Source organism: Anolis sagrei, chromosome 1 (genome assembly GCF_037176765.1).
Source record: "Anolis sagrei isolate rAnoSag1 chromosome 1, rAnoSag1.mat, whole genome shotgun sequence".
Taxonomy (NCBI): Eukaryota; Metazoa; Chordata; class Lepidosauria; order Squamata; family Dactyloidae; genus Anolis; species Anolis sagrei.
Window position 1 is genome coordinate 230045711 of NC_090021.1, and position 23515 is coordinate 230069225.

At 43.3% G+C, this 23515-nt stretch overlaps 1 protein-coding gene across 1 annotated transcript; it reads left to right on the forward strand.

The window, feature by feature from the left end:
- The first annotated feature begins 2248 nt into the window (after positions 1 to 2248).
- Positions 2249 to 22181, forward strand: CYP27A1 (cytochrome P450 family 27 subfamily A member 1). The gene is made up of 9 exons (XM_060773221.2): positions 2249 to 2660; positions 10466 to 10656; positions 11929 to 12128; positions 14625 to 14822; positions 15405 to 15565; positions 18798 to 18964; positions 19176 to 19257; positions 19733 to 19936; positions 20926 to 22181. Exons 1-9 carry the CDS (start codon positions 2424 to 2426, stop codon positions 21052 to 21054), a joined length of 1569 nt encoding a protein of 522 aa, XP_060629204.2. The 5' UTR covers positions 2249 to 2423; the 3' UTR covers positions 21055 to 22181.
- Positions 22182 to 23515: the final 1334 nt, after the last annotated feature.

Here is a 23515-nt window from a genome sequence, read left to right on the forward strand (position 1 = left end):
TTCGAACCTGCGACCTTTAATCTATTAAGGTCATTTTTTCTTCTGTTCCTATTATCTTGGATGTATTGGATGGTAACACCCAGTGTTCCTCACCATTGACTATGCCTGCTGGAAAATGCAGTACAGTTTGGAGAATCACACTTCTATTTTCACTATACCTATCTAGTGCATCCTGCAAAATTCACTTCATTCCAGGTCTCAACCCTGAAACGTGTGACATGGGATGGAAATAAATATGAGTACATCACATATTCCAGTTACAACTTTCTAAACTCTGTGATATAGCTAAACTATTGATTCCTGGCTTGTAGACAGGATTATTTAATCCACAAAATTTGTGATAATCTGCACTTTCAACATTCTAATGTTTAGTTTGGAGACAAGCTTGGACAGACCTGTTAATTACTGAAAATTATACATTGGGCTTCAGCAGAATGCAGTTTATTTTATTGCAGAAAACATCTTACAATGTTATAGACATTAGTAATGTAGTTGTTGCTGTTACTGTTGGAAGTAAGCTTTATTTTGATGATCTCTTTATCTGCCGAGTAATATGTAATTCCACATATTTTTGTTGTTCCTATTTCACAGCTGTCTCAGGGCACTTCCAGACAGTCCTTTATCCCAGAACCATCCACGTTTAAAATCATGGATGTTCCTGAGAGGCTGTTGGCACACACCCCAGAAAGCACACACTTTCTGGGGTGGGTGTCCAGATGTTGTACTGGGACTTCTCAGTACAACACTGGGACACTGTAGCCCCCACCCCAAAAGCCCCAAAACCCCTTTTAAAAGCAATGAAAACTTACCCGGCCTCCATTCCAGTCTTACTGGAACTCTCCCAGGGCATAGTAATGATGCACCAGGAGAGGGTGGGGGGAGCAATTTTATCATTTAGGAGTTGTAGTTGCTGGGATGTATAGTTCACCCACAACCAAAGAGCATTCTGAACTCCACCAACGATGAAATTGAACCAGACTTGGCACACAAAACTCCCATGACCAACAGAAAATACCGGAAGGGTTTGGTAGGCATTGATCTTAAGCTTTGGAGTTGTAGTTCACCTACATCCAAAGAGCATGGTAGACTCAAACAATGATGGATCTGGAACAAACTTTATATGAATATCCTCAGAACTTTCCTCCAACACCACAGTTCAAAATCTTCCTTCGCTCAGCCTTCCTTATGGGCCAGCTCTCGCATCCATAGGCTTTAAGTATGCAGATCCATGGCTTTAAGTATGCAGATCTTCACTGCCAGTGTGACGTCTACACTCTTCATTATTTTATCAAGATTGGCCATTGCTCTCCTCCCAGGAATATGCAGGCATATCATCTGCATATGCCTGGTTGAATGGCTCCCTTGGCATCAATCTGGCTGCAACACTCCAATCATTGAGATGGGAAGGCACCCTGTATCTAGGGCTGGGTCCCTATGACCAAGGGGGCATCTACACCAGGCTTGCACAAGCTGTTTTGGCCTCCAGTTCCCAGAAACCCTCCCCAGTGAGCCCAATGGCCAGGAATTCTGGGAGTTGGGGGCCAAAACAACTGGAGGGCTGCAGCTTGCGCAGGCCTGATCCACAATGTAGAATAAAAGCAGTGTGGCACCACTTATAAAATCATAGAGTTGGAAGAGCCCTCGTGGGCCATCCAGTCCAACCCCCTGCCAAGAAGCAGGAAAATTGCATTCAAAGCACCCCCGACAGATGGCCAGCCAGCCTCTGTTTAAAACCCCCCAGAGAAGGAGCTTCCACCACACTCCGGGGCAGAGAGTTCCACTGCTGAACAGCTCTCACAGTCAGGAAGTTCTTCCTCATGTTCAGGTGGAATCTCCTTTCCTGTAGTTTGAAGCCATTGTTCTGTGTCCTAGTCTCCAGGGCAGCAGAAAACAAGCTTGCTCCCTCCTCCCTGTGACTTCCCCTCACACATTTATACATGGCCCTCAGCATGTCTCCTCTTAGCCTTCTCTTCTTTAGACTAAACATGCCTAGCTCTTTAAGCCGCTCCTCATAGAGCTTATTCTCCAGATCCTTGATCATGTGAGTCGCCCTCCTCTGGACACATTTCAGCTTCTCAGTATCTCTCTTCAACTGTGGTGCCTAATATGGCATCGTGGGAGTTGTAGTTCTTATGACTCCATAGCATCGAGGCCCGCCAGTCCAAGCGGTGTCAGGTTGCACTCGCTTCTACTGCTAGGCTGGCTTGTAATGAGAACAGCCCACTTGGCTTGAACAGCTGGAGAGTCGTTTCCTTTCGAAAAAGGGAAGCAGGCAGCTTGACCTCGAGTTACCCGACCGCCGCCGCTGCGGAAAGAGGGCTTTGTGAAGGGCTCCCCCCTCCCGCCTGCCTGCCGCTAGCTCCCGCCTCCTCCTCCTCCTCCTCCTCCTCCTCTTCTCGCCCGCTTTCCCTCGCTGCGGAGCCATGGCCAGGCTGGGCGGGAGGCTGGGGCGCTGCCTGCGGGGCCCGGGGGGCTCTCTGGGCCGCCCTCAAGGAGGCTGCCGGGGCCTCGCACAGGCGGCAGCAGCAGCAGCCTCCGCCCCCGCCTCCCGGAGCGAGGAGCGCCTGAAGCGGCCGGAGGAGCTGCCGGGGCCCGGACCCCTCAAGTCGCACTACTTGCTCTTCGCCCGGGGCTACTTGCTGCACACTCACCGCCTGCAGGTGGGTCCGCGGAGGGAGCGGAGAGGGGTCTGATGGCGCACTCCCTGGCCCTTGCAGACCCCCTAGAACAGCGTTTCTCAACCTGGGGGTCGGGGTCCTTGGGGGATCGCGAGGGGGCGTCAGAGGTGTCATCAAAGACCATCAGAAAACACGGTATTTTCTGTTAGTATGGGGGGTTCTGTGGGCGAAGTTTGGCCCAGTTCTATCTTTGATTGTCAGTGAACTATAAATCCCAGTAACTACAACTCTCAAAGGTCAAGGTCTATTTCCCCCAAACTCCACCAGTGTTCACATTTGGGCATATTGAGTATTCGTGCCAAGTTTGGTCCAGATCCACCATTGTTTGAGTCCACCATGCTCTCTGAATGTAGGTGGACTACAACTCCCAAACTCAAGGTCAATGCCCACCAAACCCTTCCAGTATTTTCTGTTGGTCATGGGAGTTTGGTATGCCAAGTTTGGTTCAATTCCATCATGGGTGGAGTTCAGAATGCTCGTTGATTGTAGGTGAACTATAAATCCCAGCAACTACAACTCCCAAATGACAAAATCAACCCCCCCATCCCACCAGTATTCAAATATGAGCGTATCAGGTATTTGTGCCCAGTTTGGTCCAGTGAATGAAAATACATCCTGCATATCAGATATTTACATGACGATTCATAACAGTCGCAAAATTACAGTTATGAAGTAGCAACAAAAGTAATTTTATGGTTGGGGAGGTTACCACTACATGAGGAACTGTATTAAGGGGTCACGGCATTCAGAAGGTTGAGAACCACTGCCCTAGAACAAGCATGGGCAATCTTGGGCCCTCCGGGTGTTTTGGACTTCAACTCTCACAATTCATAACAGCCAGTAGGCTGTTAGGGATTGTGGGAGTTGAAGTCCAAAACACCCAGAGGGCCCCAGTTTGCCCATGCCTACCCTAAAGACTCACCTGGCCTTGGAAGAAAAGGGGAGCTCTCTTTTAGGACTCCAGCCCTCTCCTCCTGGCATTTCAGGAGCAAGAACAGCAAGGTGTGGAGCAGAACGATTGCCCTTTGCTCTTAGTAGCAGTGCGGAGGGATTGAAACATGTTCGGTGTTACTCGTTAGGCAGTTTGGCCCCACTTTAGGTGCCCTGGCTCAATACTATCGGATACTAGGATTGTGTAACACTCTTTACTAGGTGTACTTCCTCTTAGGATCATAGAATTACAGAGTTGGGAGATACCCCAGGGACCATCCAGCTCCCAGTGGTGCAATGGGTCAGAGGTTCAAATGCAAGGAGAGTGCGGATGAGCTCCCTCTGTCAGCTCCAGCTCCCCATGCTGGGACATGAGATAAGCCTCCCACAAGGATGATAAAACATCAAGAGCTCCTACACTATATCTAGTTTGATGCTTGCATGACCATTAGGTAAAGGTAATGGTTTCCCCTGACATTAAGTCCAGTCGTGTCCGACTCTGGAGTGTGGTGCTCATCTCAATTTCGAAGCCGAAGAGCTGGTGTTGTCCATAGACACCTCCAAGGTCATGTGGCCGGCATCACTGCATGGAGCGCCGTTACCTTCCAACTGGAATTGTACCTATTGATCTACTCACATTTGCATGTTTTCAAACTGCTAGGTTGGCAGAAGCTGGGGTTGACAGCGGAAGCTCACGCTGCTCCCCAGATTTGAACCTTTGGGCTTTCGGTCAACAAGCACAGTAGCTCAGCGCTTTAATCCACTGCGCTACCGGGTGATCATTACCTGATGGTAAAACAGCAAAAACATCCGACTGTCCCCGGGTAACGTCCTTGCAGACAGCCAATTCTCTCACACCAAGTCGCTCCTGACATGGAAAAAAATATCCAGCCTATCCTCATTCTGCCACACATGAAAAGCACAATCCAAGCACTCATAACAGATGGCCATCCTGCTTCTGTTTAAAAGCCTCCAAGGAAGGAACTTCCACCAGACTCCGTGGCAGAGAGTTCCACTGTTGAACACATTTACAATCAGGAAGTTCTTCCTAATGTTCAAGTGTAATCTTAGAGTGCATCTACACTGTAGGGTAGCCCGACTGCTCATTGGAGGGAAGGATACTAGAGACAAAGTTGAAGTACTTTGGCCACATCATGAGGAGACAGCAAAGCCTAGAGAAGACAATGATACTGGGGAAAGTGGAAGATAAAAGGAAGAGGGGCCAACCAAGGGCAAGATGGATGGATGGCATCATTGGACTGGACTGACCTTGAAGGAACTGGGGGTGGTGACGGCCGACAGGGAGCTCTGGCGTGGGCTGGTCCATGAGGTCACGAAGAGTCGGAGACGACTGAACAAATGAACAACACACTGTAAGGTTAATGCAGTTTGACTGCCATAAGTTAATGCTGTGGAATCACAGGAGTTACAGTTTTTACAGTCTTTCACCTTCTTTGTTAAGAGCACCAAACCACAAATCCCAGGAATCCATAGCATTGAGCCATGGCAGTTAAAGTGGGGCCAAACTTCATTCATTCTGGAGTGCAGAACTATGTTAACTACTGAGGTCCAAGGGTTGTTGTCTGTGGGTCAAACAAAGTCCTGCCTGGCACTGGACTTCTGATAGGAAGAGGCAGGGCCGTGTGAGGGCGATGCTTCAGGATTAGCAGAAAATGAATGGATTCCCAGACAGAGATTCTCAGACAGAGGCAAGGACAGCATGACTTATCACAAGATCCATACTTCTGTATCCCTTTCAGAACCTCAGGAAATAGATTCAAGTGTTAGTGAAATTCTTGCTGTGTTTGTATTGGTCCCAGCAAGGAGATTACGCAACTGTTGGCACAGAGAGCAACACAGCTATCTTTGTTTCGTTTAGGGAACAAAGACTTTCAAAACCAAATTGTTGCAAGGAGATGCTTAACCAAGCAGCTCAGAAGGATTGATTCCATGCTGCTGCTGCTGCTTCTTCTTCTTCTTCTTCTTCTTCTTCTTCTTTTTGTCATGTCAGAAGCAACTTGAGAAACTGCAAGTTGCTTCTGGTGTGAGAGAATTGGTTGTCTGCAAGGATGTTGCCCAGGAGACGCCCGGATGTTTTTGATGTCTTACCACCCCTGTGGGAGGCTTCTCTCATGTCCCCGCATGCAGAACTGGAGCTGATAGAGGGAGTTCATCCCTCTCTCCCCAGATTCGAACCTGCGCTTCAGTCCTGCCGGCACAAGGGTTTAATCCATTGCGCCATCAGGGGTTCCAATTCCATGCTAATGGAAGGGAAGACAATACAGGTGCTTTGTTCACTCGGTAATTCAAGTTGACAATGCAACCACAGCCAAGCTTTATTGCACCATATACTGTAATTAATTATATAGGGTTCTTTAGCCTGTAAAACCAGTTACATGATACCTGCCCTGCTAAAAGGTCACATTTTGTCCTCCAAAGTTGCAAAACATTTTCTCACAGCCCAAGGAGAGGAAAATGACTTCTGGGCATTTTTGCCTAAGAAATCTATGTGAAATTAATTGGGTCACCATATGTCATAGAATCATAGAATCATAGAGTTGGAAGAGACCTCGTGGGCCATCCAGTCCAACCCCTTGCTACAAAGCAGGAAAATTGTATTCAAAGCACCCCTGACAGATGGCCATCCAGCCTTTGTTTAAAAGCCTACAAAGAAGGACCCTCCACCCAGGGCCATAGCCAGAAAAAAAATTCGGGAGGGGTTGAAAATTTCGAGGGGGGGGTTGAAAATTTCACGGGGGGGGGGGGGTTGAAACCTGCCTCCTAGCTCACGCTGAAGCAAAGAGCACAGCAGGGAGCAGAGCAGCCTTCCATAGCCTGCAGCTCCGTCCCTGTCAACCACCTCCACCAAGTCTGGCCTCCTTAATGAGAGCATTCAACACACACACCCCACAATGACAATAATAATAATAATAATAATAATAATAATAATAATAATAATAATCCTTTATTTGTACCCTGCTACCATCTCCTGGAGGACTCGGTGCGGCTTACAAGAGGCCGAGCCCAAATACAACAGTAAAAACAACAACAATGTGGCAAAATAACTCAAAAACAAGGCAATAACATTAACAACACACCATGACCAAGATCTATTGGAAATTCCCAGTGTCAAGACCTTGCGTCTAACAGCAACCAGACGCAGAGCCTTCACAGCAGTGGCACCATCACTCTGGAATACTCTGCCACCTGAAGTCCGTGCCTTGCGGGATTTATCAGCTTTCCGCAGGGCATGGAAGACATATCTATTTCAACGGGCCTTTGATCTCTGATTGTTTTTAAATTGTTTTAAATTGTTTTAAATTGTGTTTGATTTTAGCCTGTTCTTGTAAACCGCTCCGAGCCCCAGGGGAGTGGCGGCATATAAGTTCAAATAATAAATAAATAAATAAATGACGTAATTAAAATCTGTGGCAGGGCCAAATGTAATAATTAAAATTAAAAAGTGCTGGACATGACCAGGTGAAAAGGGTAGGTGTTTGGAGGGGGATGGGCATGCAGTTATCCTGGATGGGGCTTGCCTGATGTCCTTAGGGAGAGAGTTCCAGAGTCGAGGGACCACCACCGAGAAAGCCCTATCCCTCGTCCCCACCAATTGCACTTGCGATGCAGGTGGGATCGTGAGTAGGGCCTCTCCAGATGAACGAAGAGATTTTGTGGGTTCATACACAGAGATGCGGTCACGCAGGTAGGCGGGTCCCAAACAGTGTGAATAAATTGTCAATATTTGCCTGAGATAGTGCTTGCAGTTCTGGAGGGACTCTTAATTTTTTGCATCTCATAGACTTAGCATGGGGATTTGGTTAACCAGTTAAAATTCATGACTAAACCAGGTTTTTTAAAAAAATCTGAAACATTTCGGGGGGGGGGTTGAACCCCTAAACCCCACCCCCCCCCCTTGCTACAGGCCTGCCTCCACCACACTCTGAAGAAGAGAGTTCCACTGCTGAACAACTCTCACAGTCAGGAAGTTCTTTCTAATGTTCAGATGGAATCTCCTTTCTTGTAGTTTGAAGCCATTGTTCCGTGTCCTAGTCTCCAGGGAAGCAGAAAACAAGCTTGCTCCCTCCTCCCTATGACTTCTTCTCATTTTTCCATGGCTCTCATCATGTCTCCTCTCAGCCTTCTCTTCTTCAGGCTAAACATGCCCAGCTCTTTAAGCTGCTCCTCATAGGGCTTGTTCTCCAGTCTCTTGATCATTTTAGTCACCCTTCTCTGGACACATTCCAGCTTGTCAACATCTGCCTTCAATTGTGGTGCCCAGAATTGGACACAGAATTCCAGACGTGGTCTAACCAAGACAGAATAGAAGGGTAGCATGACTTCCCTGGATCGAGACACTAGACTCCTATTGATGCAGGCCAAAATCCCATTGGCTTTTTTTGCTGCCGCATCACATTGTTGGCTCATGTTTAACTTGTTGTCCATGAGGACTTCAAGATCTTTTTCACACATGCTGCTCTCAAGCCACAAGTCTGCTGTTCTGTATCTTTGCCTTTCTTTCTTTTTTCTTCTTCTTTTTTTTTTTTTGCCTAAGTGAAGTATCTTGCATGTCAACAGGCAATTTGAAGACACAGGCACATCGGCATTTATACACAGATGAAGGGCAGTGGTATTCATTTAGCAAACAAATAAATGAGCAAACCATATACTCCACTTTGGGTATTTTCATATAAAATAATAAATAATTAAACTTTATTTATATTCCGCCCTATCTCTCCAAGGGATTTTCAGTGATGCTTTTTATGATCACTTCAAAGTGAAGAGCAATAATCAAGGCTTGCCTGTGGGTGAGCCTATAAGCTACATTGGACATTTGGCTTGCAGAGGAATTCTCTCAACTTAGCCAGCAATAAGCCAAAGATTTCAAGGTATTGTTTTGTTCTGTCTTTTTAACAAAACACTTATTGGGAAAGTTGCCAGTCCTCTGATAACAAAAATCTATGCAGCAACTGAATAACTCTGCATGTGGAATTAGGACTATTTCTGAGAACTAGGCCAGAATGTTCACATTGCAGTGATACATAGCTGCCAAGACAGGTTGGCCTGATTGGTGGGAAGATAACTCACTGACTGTTCAAGTTCAGTTTTCGTTAACTGCTGTGGACTTCAACTAATGCCAACTCTATGAATGAAAACCCTCCAAATTCTCCTCTTCTCAACAGTCCTGTTCAGGTCTTGCAGACCCAGGACCATGGCTTCCTTGATTGAGTGTCTCTATCTAGAATCTAGTCTTCCTCAGTTGCTACTGCCATCTGCCTTACCAAAGTCCAACAGTTTATGTAATAGTCATCTTGGCTTCTAGGAAGAGTTCGGGCTTGATTTGCTCTAGATCAGTGGTTCCCATACTGTAGTCCGTGGACCACCAGTGGTTTGCAAGAATATGGTCTGCAACTTCACCATTACTACACCATTGCTTCAAAACCACGTGGCAATAAGAGCAACTGGGCTTGCAAAATCCTCTTATAAGCACAGCTAGTTAGTAGCCAGCTGCATTAAATCACTGTTGACTGAGAGGTCATGAGTTTGAAGCCAGCCCTGGTCGGAGTAAGCTCCCAACCATTAATAGTCTTGCTTGCAGTTGACCTATGCAACCCAAAAAACAGTTGCATCTGTCAAGTAGGAAATTTAAGTACTGCTTTATGTGGGGAGGCTAATTTAACTAATTTACAACACCATAAAACCTTCCAGCAGTGTGCCTAAGAATGAGGAAGTACTCCATCAAGGACTCTGTGTCACAAGTGGATGGTGAAGCGACAGCTCCTCCTGTGACTGGAATCCAGCATACCCTCATGTAGCCAGAAAAGCTGGAATGTTAAATTGCCTCTTTGTCTATATATGTTGTATATCTATAGCATTGAATGTTTGCCATGTATATGTGCATTGTAATCCACCCTGAGTCCCCTGTGGGTGAGAAGGGTGGAATATAAATACTGTAAATAAATAAATAAATATAGTGCCAAGGCAACGGGGATGTCGGGAGGGGAGAGGCTGACTACCCACGAAATATTACTACAACCACATCAGCTCTACATTATTAAGTATGTTTTTCTGTGGGCAAGTAAATGGCGACTACTGGATGGCATATGTTCTGTACCAGAAACTAGAACTGATGTGGTCTGTCCAATGCAATTTTCTGAATCAGCACCCCAAATAACCGAACCGAATCTAAAGTTGACTAAAAATTGATTCGTAACCCTTTTGATACTAATGTTGGAGAGTGGTTCCTGGTCAAAGTGGTCTCTGAACAAAAAAAGATTGGGAACCACTGCTCTAGACTTAACTGCTGTATTTTACTTTTTAGCAGCCCATGGTATCCACAGAACATCACCCGCACATTTCAAAGGAGTGGGTTTTCTTCTTATTAGTTTTCCTCACAGCTCATCTTTTACAACCACCATAGACCAGCCTGTCCTTTAGCTGCTTCCTACTGAAAGCTCTGGAAACAAAATATCGCCGTGGTGTGATTTTGCTGATAATGATATAATGTGATGGCTCTTAGGGCCTTTAACCAGAAGTATGACTAACTTATTCTATTGGGCAATACTTGCATGTACAGGAACACACTTGGATCCTTAAAATGGGTGCATAAAAACCTGCCATAGATTTTTAATGTGTCGTGGTGTTATTGTTACTGTTTATTGCTTTGTTTATGAGTTTATGTATTGTCTGTATTGCTGCTGTTGCTGTTTTTACTGATGTATTTGGGCTCGGCCTCTTGTAAGCCGCACCGAGTCCTTCGGGAGATGGTAACGGGGTATAAATAAAGGTTTATTATTATTATTATTATTATTATTAATACGTTATGGCTAACCCCTCCCTGCTCCTGTCTATTCCAGGTCCTTTCTAAGAAGATGTACGGTCCCATGTGGAAATCCTGGTTTGGCTCAAGTTTAAATATTAATATTGGCAGTGCAGAAACCTTAGAAGAAGTTGTGCGCCAGGAGGGAAAGTACCCCATACGGAGCGACATGGCTCTTTGGAAGGAGCACCGGGACAAACGTCACATCCCCTATGGCCCCTTCACTGAGTGAGTGTAGCTGGTTTTTTTAACAAAAGTGTTAGTCAAATTTGAAAGCTGAAATCTGCATTCTTTTAAAGTTCATTCAATATTATGGTTGGTCTTTCTGGGCTAGTTGCAGATTGAGTTGTGCTTACAAACGAATAGGCCCACTAAAATCAATGGAGATTCCATTAGTTACCACTAGCTAAAGTCCCCATTATCTTCAGGAGTCTGGTCTAGAATCATAAAGTTGAAAGAGGTCCCAAGGGCCATCCAGTCCAACCCCCTGCCATGTAGAAAAAGCACAATTAAAGCACTCCTGGCAGATGACCATCCAGTCCCTGCTTAAAACTCACCAAAGGAGGAGACTCCACTACATTCCAAGGCAGCATAATCTGCTGCCTCAGCAACCCACTATTTTATATGACTTTTGTGATTATGAAATGGGCATAGCCACTGAAGTCCTGCTTCCTAATATTTGGTAGTCTGGCATGCAGAACTGAACAAATTTTCTGATATTTCAGAAAGTCAAAAAAAGTCAGTTTACCGAATTGCAAATGGGATTTTTCACTGTCTCTGTTTATGCCATTGCAACATTTTAAAAGCTCAGTTATATAATAGCAAGATGTCATTTGTAGGGAAAGATAGTTATAGGTGTGTGTGTGAGAGAGAGAGAGAGAGAGAGAGAGCGCGCTAGGAAAAGTTACTTTGGGGACTGTTGCTCCTAAAATCTTTCAACTAGCACTTCTTCTATGACTATATAAATAGAATGCGTTCAATGACCTCTGGAGGCAAATACTAAGATTCAGATGACTTTGCCCACTTCAGCAGTGATGTTAATTCCCCTACAAACAATGGCCAAAAAAGATTTATCTTCTGGCCACAAAATATTCTTTACCCTTCAAGTCTGTACTAGAGAAAAATCTAAAGTGCTTCAGCAACTCTCCTGCCCTCTGCAGATGGGGCTGCCTGAGCAAACTGTGCTACTCCATACATCTCCTGAGTGTTCAGATTTTGCTACAGGGACTTCAGGGAGGTCTTGAGGAAGTCTGGGAGGACTGTGAGAAATCCCCTGGTAAGCCATGTGCAGCCTCAGAGACATTGGTTCCCCCTCCCCCTGTACTTTGGGCAGGTAGTGAGAGATCCCAGCTCATTTGAAAACTGTGAAGGAAGAACCTAGAGCCAAAGGTAGATATTGACCCTCTGCAAAGCAAAAGCCAGGCTGACTGGTTTCCTGCCTTGACTCTTCTGGATATATTGGGTCTCTTGCTTGGCTCCAACTCTCTCTTTCATTCTCAGGGATGGGAAGCGGTGGCACCGCCTGCGACAGGTGCTGAACCAGAGGATGCTTAAACCTTCTGAAGCCGTGTTGTATGCAGATGTCATCAATGAGGTTGTGTCTGACCTGGTGATACACCTAGAGAATGAGAGAAGCAAGAGCCCCTCAGGTGTAATGATCCAAGATATAGCCAATGTGTTATACCGATTCGCCCTTGAAGGTGTGGTCTGTTTCCTTCCTTCCTTTCTTCCCTCTCACTCTTTCTTTCTCTTTCTCTCTCTCTCTCTCATAGAATTATAGAATCATAGAATCAAAGAGTTGGAAGAGACCTCATGGGCCATCCAGTCCAACCCCCTGCCAAGAAGCAGGAATATTGCATTCAAATCACCCCTGACAAATGGCCATCCAGCCTCTGCTTAAAAGCTTCCAAAGAAGCTTTTCTCTCAAACACACACACACACACCTTTCAGTGTTTATTCTATTCTTATGATTATATAGCTGGTCCATAGCTGAAGAATGAGCCCTGTAAACATCAGGTAGCTAGAAGCATAAACCTGATACATTTTATTTATTTATTTATTTATTTATTTATTTATTTATTTGACTTGTATACCGCCACTCCCAATTTGGCTCAGAGCGGTTTACAGCAGTAGATTAAAACAATACAACCAACTTTTGAAGTACAGGCACTCATCATGATAGCTATGCTTTTGCAGGGAGAAAATATTTTGTTGATTTGTGTCAACAAACCAGTTCTAACTAATTTGGGGTCTTTTGTAGATTTAATGGATCTTCATAACTCATTCAATATCAAACTTCCCCAAATATTGTACTCTTCACATTAGCATTATCTTGTTTTGGGGATGGATTATAAATCCATTTCTTGCCAAACACCTGAAGGATGAGAGCTAGAGTCAGAAGGAGTTTATTTATTTATTGTGTCAGGAGTAAATTGAGGATACAGTAATAATGTATTTAAAAGCAAAAACAAAGTTAAAAACTTGGCATTATACTAAATGTCCTTTGAGCAGAAGCCGGCCACTTTGAGTGCCTCTGGTGCTACTGTGATGAGGTCCTCCATTGTGCATGTGGCAGGGCTCGGACTGCATTGTAGTAAGTGCTCTGTGGTTTGCTCTTCTCCATAATTGCATGTTGTGGACTTGTAAGGAAACCTGAGAGGGGCAGCAAGCTATGGCATCACCCAAAGGTCCCTGGCAGATCCAGGAAGCCCTCACCCTACCATTGTCATGACCCCCATATCCATAAGTGTGACATTGCAGTTGTGAGCCAGACTAGACATACCTAAAATTGCATTTCACATACTGGGCATTTAAAAATATATATACAAATGGAATAGCTGAGAAGCATCAAAACACAAAGGCATCAAAACAGGCATGGAGAGAAAATGTAACCCTTTCTTGCCCTGTTTGGTGCTGAAGAAGTTTCCTTCAATTGGGATAGTGTTTAGCATTGGGGAGAAATATCCAACTGGCAGTGATTTTAATAGAGGATTAGAGTAGAGGAGGAAAGGTTAAATTCCTCTCCATGTTGATATTTTTAGAGCCATCAGATTAAACACCAAGAAAATAATACTTAGCATTGTTGTTCTCAGCCCTGCTGATCCTTTTTAACTCTGCAGTGATTTGGGGAAATTCCTTGCAACACATATAATGGAGGCAAAAAAGTTGCCTGTGAGACACATTGCCATCCCACTGGAGCTATAAAGGAAGAAGCCAGGAACCAGATTATTATTGCCATCCTGAAATATGATGACCAGGTGAACTTGAAGCAATATTTATTTTCAGAAAGGCATGTGAAACTAGAATTGCACCTGTTCCAGTATTTTGACTCCAGTGAGACGAAGCATAGGCAATTGATTTCTGGATTGATTTTTTTTTCATTGATGAAGGTGAATGGCTATGTTTGGATATGTACATTGATTTATATGGAAAACCTTTTTAAAGACACAGAAAGTGGTGACAAGTTGAGATGTAGGTCACTGCCACAAAACATAGGACATTCTCCTGATAGTCTCTCAGACTGAAAATGGCCAAGGAAAAATTAGCATGATCCATACTTTCAAATTTTGTGTATACAGTTGTCTCTTTGAACTGATAATGATTAAACTTTTATATACACACTAAAAAGATTTAGTACATGTTAAGGGGAGGATATCAGGACAATGTTGCCCTCTCAAAATCCTTGAACTGCAGCTGGGATATTTCTTCATTGCGTTGTTTATGCCAGTTAGGGCTGATGGGAGTTACCATCCAACAACATCTGGATACTTCTGACTCATCCAGTGAGTAGTATCATCACCAGCTTGGAAAGTTAGGATAAATTATTCAAATAATAGTGTCACTACCTACCAGTAAAACTGTAATAAGCTTTATTTTTTTGTATTTATTTCCTATATTTATACCCCACCCTTCTCACCCCCGGGGGGGGGGGGGACACTCAGGGTAGCCTTGCTCCATTATGTATGTTCATCCATTCCAGTCTTTTCTCCCAAGCACTGACGGGTTCATTATCACTCAATCCTCCTTCAGTGATATTGCCTTTTATGTAATCGACCTCCTAATTTCCTTTTGCCACATTCTCTGTGGCTGCTCCTTCTCTGGTCTACCTCCATCCTTTACATAGCTGTCCTCTCTGTGTGGCTGCCCCTTTACACGGCACTGAGAGTACCTCCTTCCACTGTGCATTCCATCCACAGGCATCTCATGCATCCTCTTTGAGACCCGCATTGGCTGTTTGGAAAAACAGATCCCTGCAGAGACCCAGCGCTTTATTGATGCTATTGGATACATGCTGAAGAACTCTGTCTTTGCCACCATCTTCCCCAAGTGGACCCGAGATGTGCTGCCTTATTGGAACCGTTACCTAGAAGGCTGGGATACTATCTTTGCCTTTGGTACGTGAAATATGGAGATCCAAAATAGCTCTTCACTGAGACCAAGGATGAATCTGCACTGGGGAATTAATGCAGTTTGACACCACTTTGGCTCAATGTTATGGGATCATGGAAGCTGTATTTTTGCAATGTCTAGCCTTTTCTATAATATAGAAGTATAGTTTTCCTCACCAAACTACTACTCCCACGATCCCATAGCACGGCTCTGTAGCAATTAAAGTAGCTTCAAAATGCATTAATTCTGCATGGCAGATGGACCCTGCACTGTAGTAGTCAGAAACTCCAAACCACGCTCTCCTAGATGGTAGTAGCTGCTTCAGGTGACAAGTGCTGGGGAGCAGCAGTGTGTATATAGAGATGAACCTACAAGTGATATGCAACCAGTTCTCAATTTATAAAGTTAGCTCAGGTATGGTAGGGGACACACACTCTTCCATCAGTAATTGACGGTTTTTAATTTGCTGCAAGTTTCCTCATGTATCCAAGATGGCACTAAACAAAGATGTCAGTAATGAGTGATGAATACCCAGGTCCTGACAAGAGAGCTGCTTGCTGATAATAGATGCACTTCTTTTGCTCTAGGGAAAAAACTGATTGATCAGAAGATGGTGGAGCTAGAGAAGCACCTGGAACAGGGTGAGGAAGTCTCAGGCTACCTAACTTATCTACTGTCCAGTGGGCGCCTTAGCCTTGACGAAGTGTATGGAAGCATAGCTGAGCTGCTTCTGGCTGGTGTGGACACCGTAAGAGCTTAACTTTTCGTCTATTTAATTTTGGTTCTTACACCAAGATAAGGAGAAACCTATGTGCTTGCTGGGGTTAAAGTTAGGCACATTAGATGATCTTTTACATGATGAATTATAAGGTTCTCCTTCTTGCAATTAAGTTTGAATGTCTTGTAAATTATTTCATCCTTAGTATGCATTAGAAACATAGGAGTATCAACCCGGAGCATAAGTATATAGAGAAATATTAGGTTATTTGTACAGCTATACCAGGGATGGGCAATTTATGATCCTCCAGATATTGTTGGACTTCAGCTCCTATCACCTCTAGATAGCCTGAACTATGATGATGGGCATTGAATTTTGAAGCCTACCTCTTCTAGTCCTTTGCTGGCAGGAGTTTTCCGGGGATTCTTGCAGAGTTCTCACCTATTACCTACTACTGGATCTTTTTAATTGGAAATGCCATGGATTGAACCAGCAATCTAATACTAGATGATTCCTTTAATTGGAAATGCCATGGATTGAACCAGTGATCTTATTCATCCAGATATGTCTCTACCATTAATCTATTTTCCTTCTTCGCAATATTTAGACCAGTAGTTCTCACACTTTGATCTTCCATGTATTTTGGACTTCAGCTGGTAGGTACTGTACCATCAGGGCTACTCTGGTCCAGATTCTGGGGACTGGCATCCAAAACAAATAGGATCTACAAACCGTGGGTTGTCCAAAGGTTTTTTGAGTAGGTTTCAATGTAATTGGTTAAGAACAAAGCGTAGGTGATATCGGCTGGTACAGTTTAATACAGTTTATGCTTTTACAGTTTATGCTTTTAAAAACACTTCAAAGAGGAGGGTTTTTTTGTTTCTTGGCTTTTTTCCCCAACACTTTTCAAGGCAGCTGAAAAATGTTAAGCAGATACAGATGAAAATTCACTTAACTAAAAAGATAAGAAACACTACATATAATTAAATTGTCAAATTAATACTAAAATAATTGAAAAATATATTCATTTAGAAATTAAAAATTAGATCAGTAAAGCAGACTATTAAAAACCTTTTCACTGCCAACAGATCCCAAAGGTCTATGAAAATAAAACATAAATTAAAAATGCCTTTTCCTGTTAATGGTGAAGGCAAGTCTAGTCCATCTAGAAAAGGAGTCCCAGAACCTGGGGAAAAAACATTGGAAAAGTTCCCTCCCACATTCCCAAAATATGTGCCAATGAAGGTGATGGGACAGAAGAGCCTCCCTTGAAGATCTCAAAATCCAGACAGATTGGTATGGGAAAATGCAGTCCCTCAAAAAAAATAAATAGGTCAAGCTATATCTGTATGGGACTTCAAGTATCCGGTCAACTTATGGTGGCCCCATAAATGGCATGGTTTGAGAAATAGCCAGTGGTAATTTTGCCAACTGTTTCCTCTGAAATATAGCCTACAGCACCTGGTATTTATTGGCAGCCTCCCATCCACAGTGGCCTCAGGAGGAATAAAGAAGCTTCTTTCAGATATATTCTTGCTATTGGTTTGCTCATGGTTTTGCCTGCTCCTTGAGACACTAACCCACTCCAGCTAGCCTTGCTTAGGAACCACATTCTGCAACTACATCATCATCATCTTCATCATAATCATCATCAAAGTATGGATCATTGATGTTGCAATCCCAGGCGACAGAAGAATTGATGAGAAGCAACTGGAAAAGCTTACACAATATGAGAATTTAAAGATAGAACTGCAAAGATCTGGCACAAGCTGGTAAAGGTGGTCCCAGTAGTGATCGGCACACTGGGTGCAGTGCCTAAAGACCTTGGCCTGCACTTAAAAACAATCAGTGTTGACAAAATTACCATCTGTCAGCTGCAAAAGGCCACCCTGTTCAGATCTGCACGCATTATTTGCCGATACATCACACAGTCCTAGACACTTGGGAAGTTTCCAACTTGTGATCAAATAGTAATCTTGTTTGCTTTGAATTAATCTTGTTGTGTATCAAATAATAATAAAAATAAAGCTTAATTTATATCCCGCCCCCTCTCCCCAAGGGGGCTTGGAGTGGTTTACAACAAGCAAGACAATATAAATAATAATAAACACATGCCAGTTAGGGGAAAATTTAAAAACAAATCATAATACACAAAAGAATAAATAACAGTAGACATGTTAAGTATAAGTCAAAAATATCACTCATATGTATAAAACTAAGTAATAATTAGTTTTACCAGAACCAAAGCCTGCACCCTGAAGCTACTCCCTGGAACCTAGGCTGCAGCTCTTTTAATTTGATCTCAATTTCTTTCTACCTGAGTGGGGCTCTGGGTGTGTTTGAGAGATCATGCAAAAGAGGTGTTTGATGTACCCCGTCCCATGGAGGATATAGTCTCTGTGACTTCATGTCATTCTCATTATAGGATTTTTGTGGGCTTCTGTAGTTTGATGTGCTAAACATTTTGTTGATTCTGTATTGACTTTTAACTGTGTTAAGTGTCTTGGAGTTCTTTTCCATAAAACAAATAGGATATAATTTTTTTTAAAATAAATAAACTGGTTTCAATGTCTGGAAAAGGTATCTTTGGAAACATTTGGTATTACCTCCACTTGTTTATGTGCAGGCCTGTAGCAAGGGGGTGGTTTTAGGGGTTCAAACCCCTCCCGAAATGTTTCAGATTTTTTTAAAAAAAACCTGGTTTACTCATGAATTTTAACTGGTTAACCAAATCCCCATGCTAAGTCTATGAGATGCAAAAAATTAAGAGTCTCTCCAGAACTGTAAGCACTATCTCAGGCAAATATTGACAATTTATTCACACTGTCATTACTTGCACCAATAGCCAATGTAGTGAATCAACCAAGTTGGGGCGTGTGTGTGTTGAATGCTCTCATTAAGGAGGCCAGGCTTGGTGGAGGTGGTTGACAGGGGCGGAGCTGCAGGCTATGGAAAGCTGCTCTGCCCTCTGCTGTGCTCTTTGATTCAGCGTGAGCTAGGAGGCAGGTTTCAACCCCCCCCCGTGAAATTTTCAACCCCCCCCCCCGAAAATTTAAACCCCTCCCGAATTTTTTTTCTGGCTACAGCCCTGTTTATGTGTATAGACGTATTCCAAAATCTGAGGCATAGAACACTTCTAGCTCCAAGCAAATCAAAGAAGAGATACTCAACCGGTATTATATCAGGATCAACTGTACTAATGAATGATCCTGTCTTGTGTTGCTCAGAGATAGCATCTACACCCCTTATTTTGCCTTCTTAGACATCCAATACTCTCTCGTGGGCCTTGTACCATCTGTCTAAGAACCCTGACATCCAGGAAGCTTTGTACCAAGAAGTGATCAATGTAGTACCCAAAGACAAGATTCCCAGTGCCAAGGATCTCGCTAGGATGCCATTGCTGAAAGCCATCATCAAGGAGACTCTCCGGTAAGGGTTTCTGTTGTTACTCAAAGGAGAAAAAACAATCACAAGCTGAAGACAAAGGATATAGAAGCTCTTAATGGTTCTCTTATACTCCTGTCACTTTGACCAATTCTGAGAAACTTTCCTATTCAGTTTCATGTGTGCTTCTGTGTATCTGAAAATTTCCCTTTATTTCTCATGCTGCCTAATGACTCTGCCACTTATATCCTTTCAGGCTCTACCCTGTGGTCCCCACCAATGCCCGAGTTATTGCAGAGAATGATGTGGTTGTTGGGGGATACCACTTTCCAAAGGATGTGAGTGGACATAACTTTTTCAGTCTTTTGCTTCTAGCATCTGTGAATAAGCCAGACTGCGTGGCCAGAAATGCTTGAGAAGTACAAATTGGCATAATGCTCTGGATTTTTTTCATGTGGTGGTTCAAGCTAGAAAAAAAAAACAGGAGAAAGGAGTAAGAAAATGAGGATCATTGCATGTCAGAACTAGATATGTGTGAGAATTAGATTGTTGGTCATGTTGGCTGAGACTGCACCAAGTCTCCATCTTCAATATTACAGTATAGCAATTTATGGTATATGTATTAAAATAAATATATTAAATTATTACATTGAAATAATGGGAAATGAGAGTGTTAGTATAAAACTTACCAATCTGAAATATGCTTTAAGTGTTTTTGCATCCTCTAATTTGGCTTTGTGGGACTTTATTGTTGAAGAGGGAAACCAAGCATGTGTCATCTGCTCTTAACCTTGTGTTTCATGCTAACTCCAGACCCTCTTTGTGTTGGCCCATTATGCTATCTCGCATGATGAGAACAATTTCCCAGAGCCTGAGCGGTTCATACCAAGTCGCTGGCTGCGCGGTCAGAGAGAATCATCTCATCACCCCTTCAGCTCCATTCCTTTTGGCTACGGTGTGCGTGCCTGTGCGGGACGCCGCATTGCTGAACTTGAGATGCATCTGGCACTAGCCAGGGTAAGTTTCTGGCAGGCATATCTGATAACATTGCTTGGTTTCCTTGACCTCATAATGCAGAGATGAGAAACTGGTGATCTCCCCCCACTGCCATTGGACTTTAGTTCTTGTCATCTAGTGTAATAGGCTGTGCTAACTAGATCTAGTGCGAATTGTTGAATAACACCTGGAAGGCCACACATTTCTTATGCCTGCCTTCCCTGAATGTACATGCCAATCCTTCTACAGCTGTGGCTTAAGGTCAAGTACACAAGCTGAATTTTCAGAATGTATTCAGTGATGATACACTTGCTCCTGGTGGCTCTTAGAAATACATTTCCAGTGTGATCAGCATAAGGTTTGTGCATCAGAAGGTGAAATATAGAGAATAGTGGGGGAGCTTCTGCTGTCAGCCCCAGCTTCTGCCAACCTAGCAGTTCTAAAATATGTAAATGTGAGTAGATCAATAGGTACCACTCCGGTGGGAAGGTAGTGGCGCTCTGTGCAGTCATGCTGTCCACATGACCTTGGAGGTGTCTACGGACAACACCGGCTCTTCGGCTTAGAAATGGAGATGAGCACCACACCTCAGAGTCAGACACGACTGGACTTAATGTCAGGGGAAAACCTTTACCTTATCTTTACCTCAGTAGCAGTGACCTCAAGGCAGGAATGGAGACTTTCAACTCTCTAGATGTTGAGGAATGTCTATTCTCATCATCCTAAACCCCTGGTCACAGTCCAGTGCTGGTGGCTACTGGAGTTCAAGAACATTTGGAGCATCACAACTTCCCCATTCCTATCTTAGCAAGCAAAAAAAAAAAAAACCCTTCTGGTAGCTAAAATAATAATACCCAGGTGACAGCCATTTTTCTGGCTAGGTACAACAAGAGATTTGAAACAAAGCCAACAGTTATGGAAAGGTTTAGTTATTTACATTGAGGACAGGATGACAAATGAGGGGATTCTAAGGACAAATTATTATATACCTTTTTATTATTATTTTCCAGCTTATCCGGATATTCTTATTCAAGCCAGACCCACAGCAAACTGAAGTGAAGCCCCTTGCCCGTATTGTGCTTGTGCCTGACAAGCCCATTAACTTGGAATTCCTGGACAGACAGACAATGCATGGATGATCCACTACCTTCTTTTCCATAGACTGCAAATATTTTATAGCACCAACCCAAGGATTTGATCATGTCCTGGCTAGCCAACTAATGATCCTCTCTATTCTATGTGCCTCTAGCATTTGCATCTTTACAGTCTTCTCCCAAAGTGAACAAGCACCACGTTGCATTCCTGCTTTGATCTTTCAGGGTGTGCTTATGTATGGGAATTGGGCAGTAGCTGAAGGTTTACTAGTGCCTCTCAGAACTGTTTGACGTTCATAGAACCATAGAACAATTGAGTTGAAAGAGACCCCATGGGTCATCCAGTCCAACCCCCTGCCAAGAAGCAGGAAAATTGCATTCAAAGCACCCCCAATAGATGGCCATCCAGCCTCCATTTAAAAGCCTCCAAAGAAGGAGCCTCCACCACAGGACTCTCCTTCAATACTTGCTGCTGGTCGTTCTTAATACTACAGTACTCAAGAACAACATTGTAGCAACTTGGTGGTGACTATTACAATTTCTCATCCTACTAAGCCAGGAGTCCTCAACCTATCCACTTCTATGGATCTCACCACCCCAGGCACCATGGCCATTTGCTGGAGATGGTGGAAGTTGTAACCCAATACAAGGAACAGTAGTTGATGTCTAGAATACATCAAGTTGGAGGAAACTGCCCTGCAACCTCAAGTCCACTGCTTCTTCAGCTATGGGTACCGGTACCAAATGAGGTCCCCTTAGCTCAGTTTTGGGATCATGAAAAATTTGACAAGAGGAAAGGGTTTCTGAACAACACACATTTGCACAAATCTGTTAGTAACAAGGTACAGTGTTTACAATGGACTCGACAGAAAACTCTTTGACTGCATTCCACAAAAAGGAAAATCAGTCTGTTTAGCAAGCCTTGCAAATGTTGATTTATTTTCTGTAAATGTTTGATTTTTACAACTTCTTTATTTTCCTATATTGTTAAAACATGTTTAAAACCTCTCAGGCAGAAAGGAGTCATGAGTGGAAAAAGTGTAAGAAGCCTTTCTCCAGACTGCTATGTTCTGCTTTGCTAATAGAGCTAAAGAATTATTTTTATGCATTTGTTCTCTCGTTAAATTGTATTTTGTCTTTAATAAAATTAAAAACACAGGCAACAGTAAAAATTTCTAAAGGAATACTTGTGGGGTAAGTTGAGAAAAACAACTTAACCATAAAGTTGTTACCTAAGGAAAGACTGGATATATACATTATTTTATATAAATTAGCTGAAATTGAAGGTACAGTATATTAATTGTTATATATGGTATATATTAAGGGCCCCCTGGTGATGCAGTGGGATAAACCATTAAGCTTCAGAACTTGCTGAGTAAAAGGTTGGTGGTTCAAATGCACAGGACGGAGGGAGCTCCTGCTGTTAGCCCCAGCTTCTGCCAACCTAGCAGTTTGAAAACATGCAAATGTGAGTAGATCAATAGGTACTGCTTCAGCAGGAAGGTAACGGCGTTCCATGAAGTCATGTTGGCCACATGACCTTGGAGGTGTTTACAGACAACATCGGCTCTTCAGTTTAGAAATGGAGATGAGCACCACTCCCACAGAGTTGGACACAATGAAACTTAATGTCAGGGGAAATGTTTACCTTGATGTTATGTTATATACTATACTACTTTGGTATGGTACTTCAATGCTTGTGGAAGTAATTGATTGCAATTTCCACTGTGAGATGTTAGTTTACCTCTCAAGATTGTCAGAGGTAATAATGAAGGGAAAAGTGCACTCCATGTGAAGTTCCTTACAAAATCTGCGGAGTGGAAAAGGTTTAATTACATGCATGCATATTATGTGACACCCCACCTATTTATTCCAGTGACATGAGAAATGTATAGGGAAAACCAAGTTATAGTCAAATGGCAAGCTGCATTTCTGTGAAGGAATAAGATGCTAAACCTGGCAACTGTCTTGCCTTTCCTCCAGTGCATACTGGCTTCAATGTCTGTGGGAAAAGAGCTTATAATGACTCATTCTAGTGGGAAATGTGGTAGGCGTTAAAGCAGCCAGCTTTCCATTCAATTTTTTAAAAATTTGCACAACTCCAGCCTGGTGTTCAGGAATTATCAAGTAAGCTGTTTCAAGGCACTGTGATAAACATAATCACCTGGTGGTTGCAGCCGATGATGCCACAGTTAAATGCTCAGCATCACAGGCAGGTTGAGAAATGTTTAGAGCTTGGCATGTTCAAAGCTTCTCAAGAAAACACTGCCGGTATCTGTTGGAACAAACACAAAGGGGTGTTTTGCATCACTTTAACAGCTGTCAAACAAGGCACGCAGGAATTTGCACACATACTCTTAAGCATGCACGCACCTCTCCAATTCTTCCTTCATGTTGTTTACTGACTCCTTTGCTATTCCCTGTCTTCAGTTGCTATTTCTGCATCCCATGCTCTTTTCTCTATATATCGTCTACCATATCATTCCACCCATTACTGCTGTTTGGA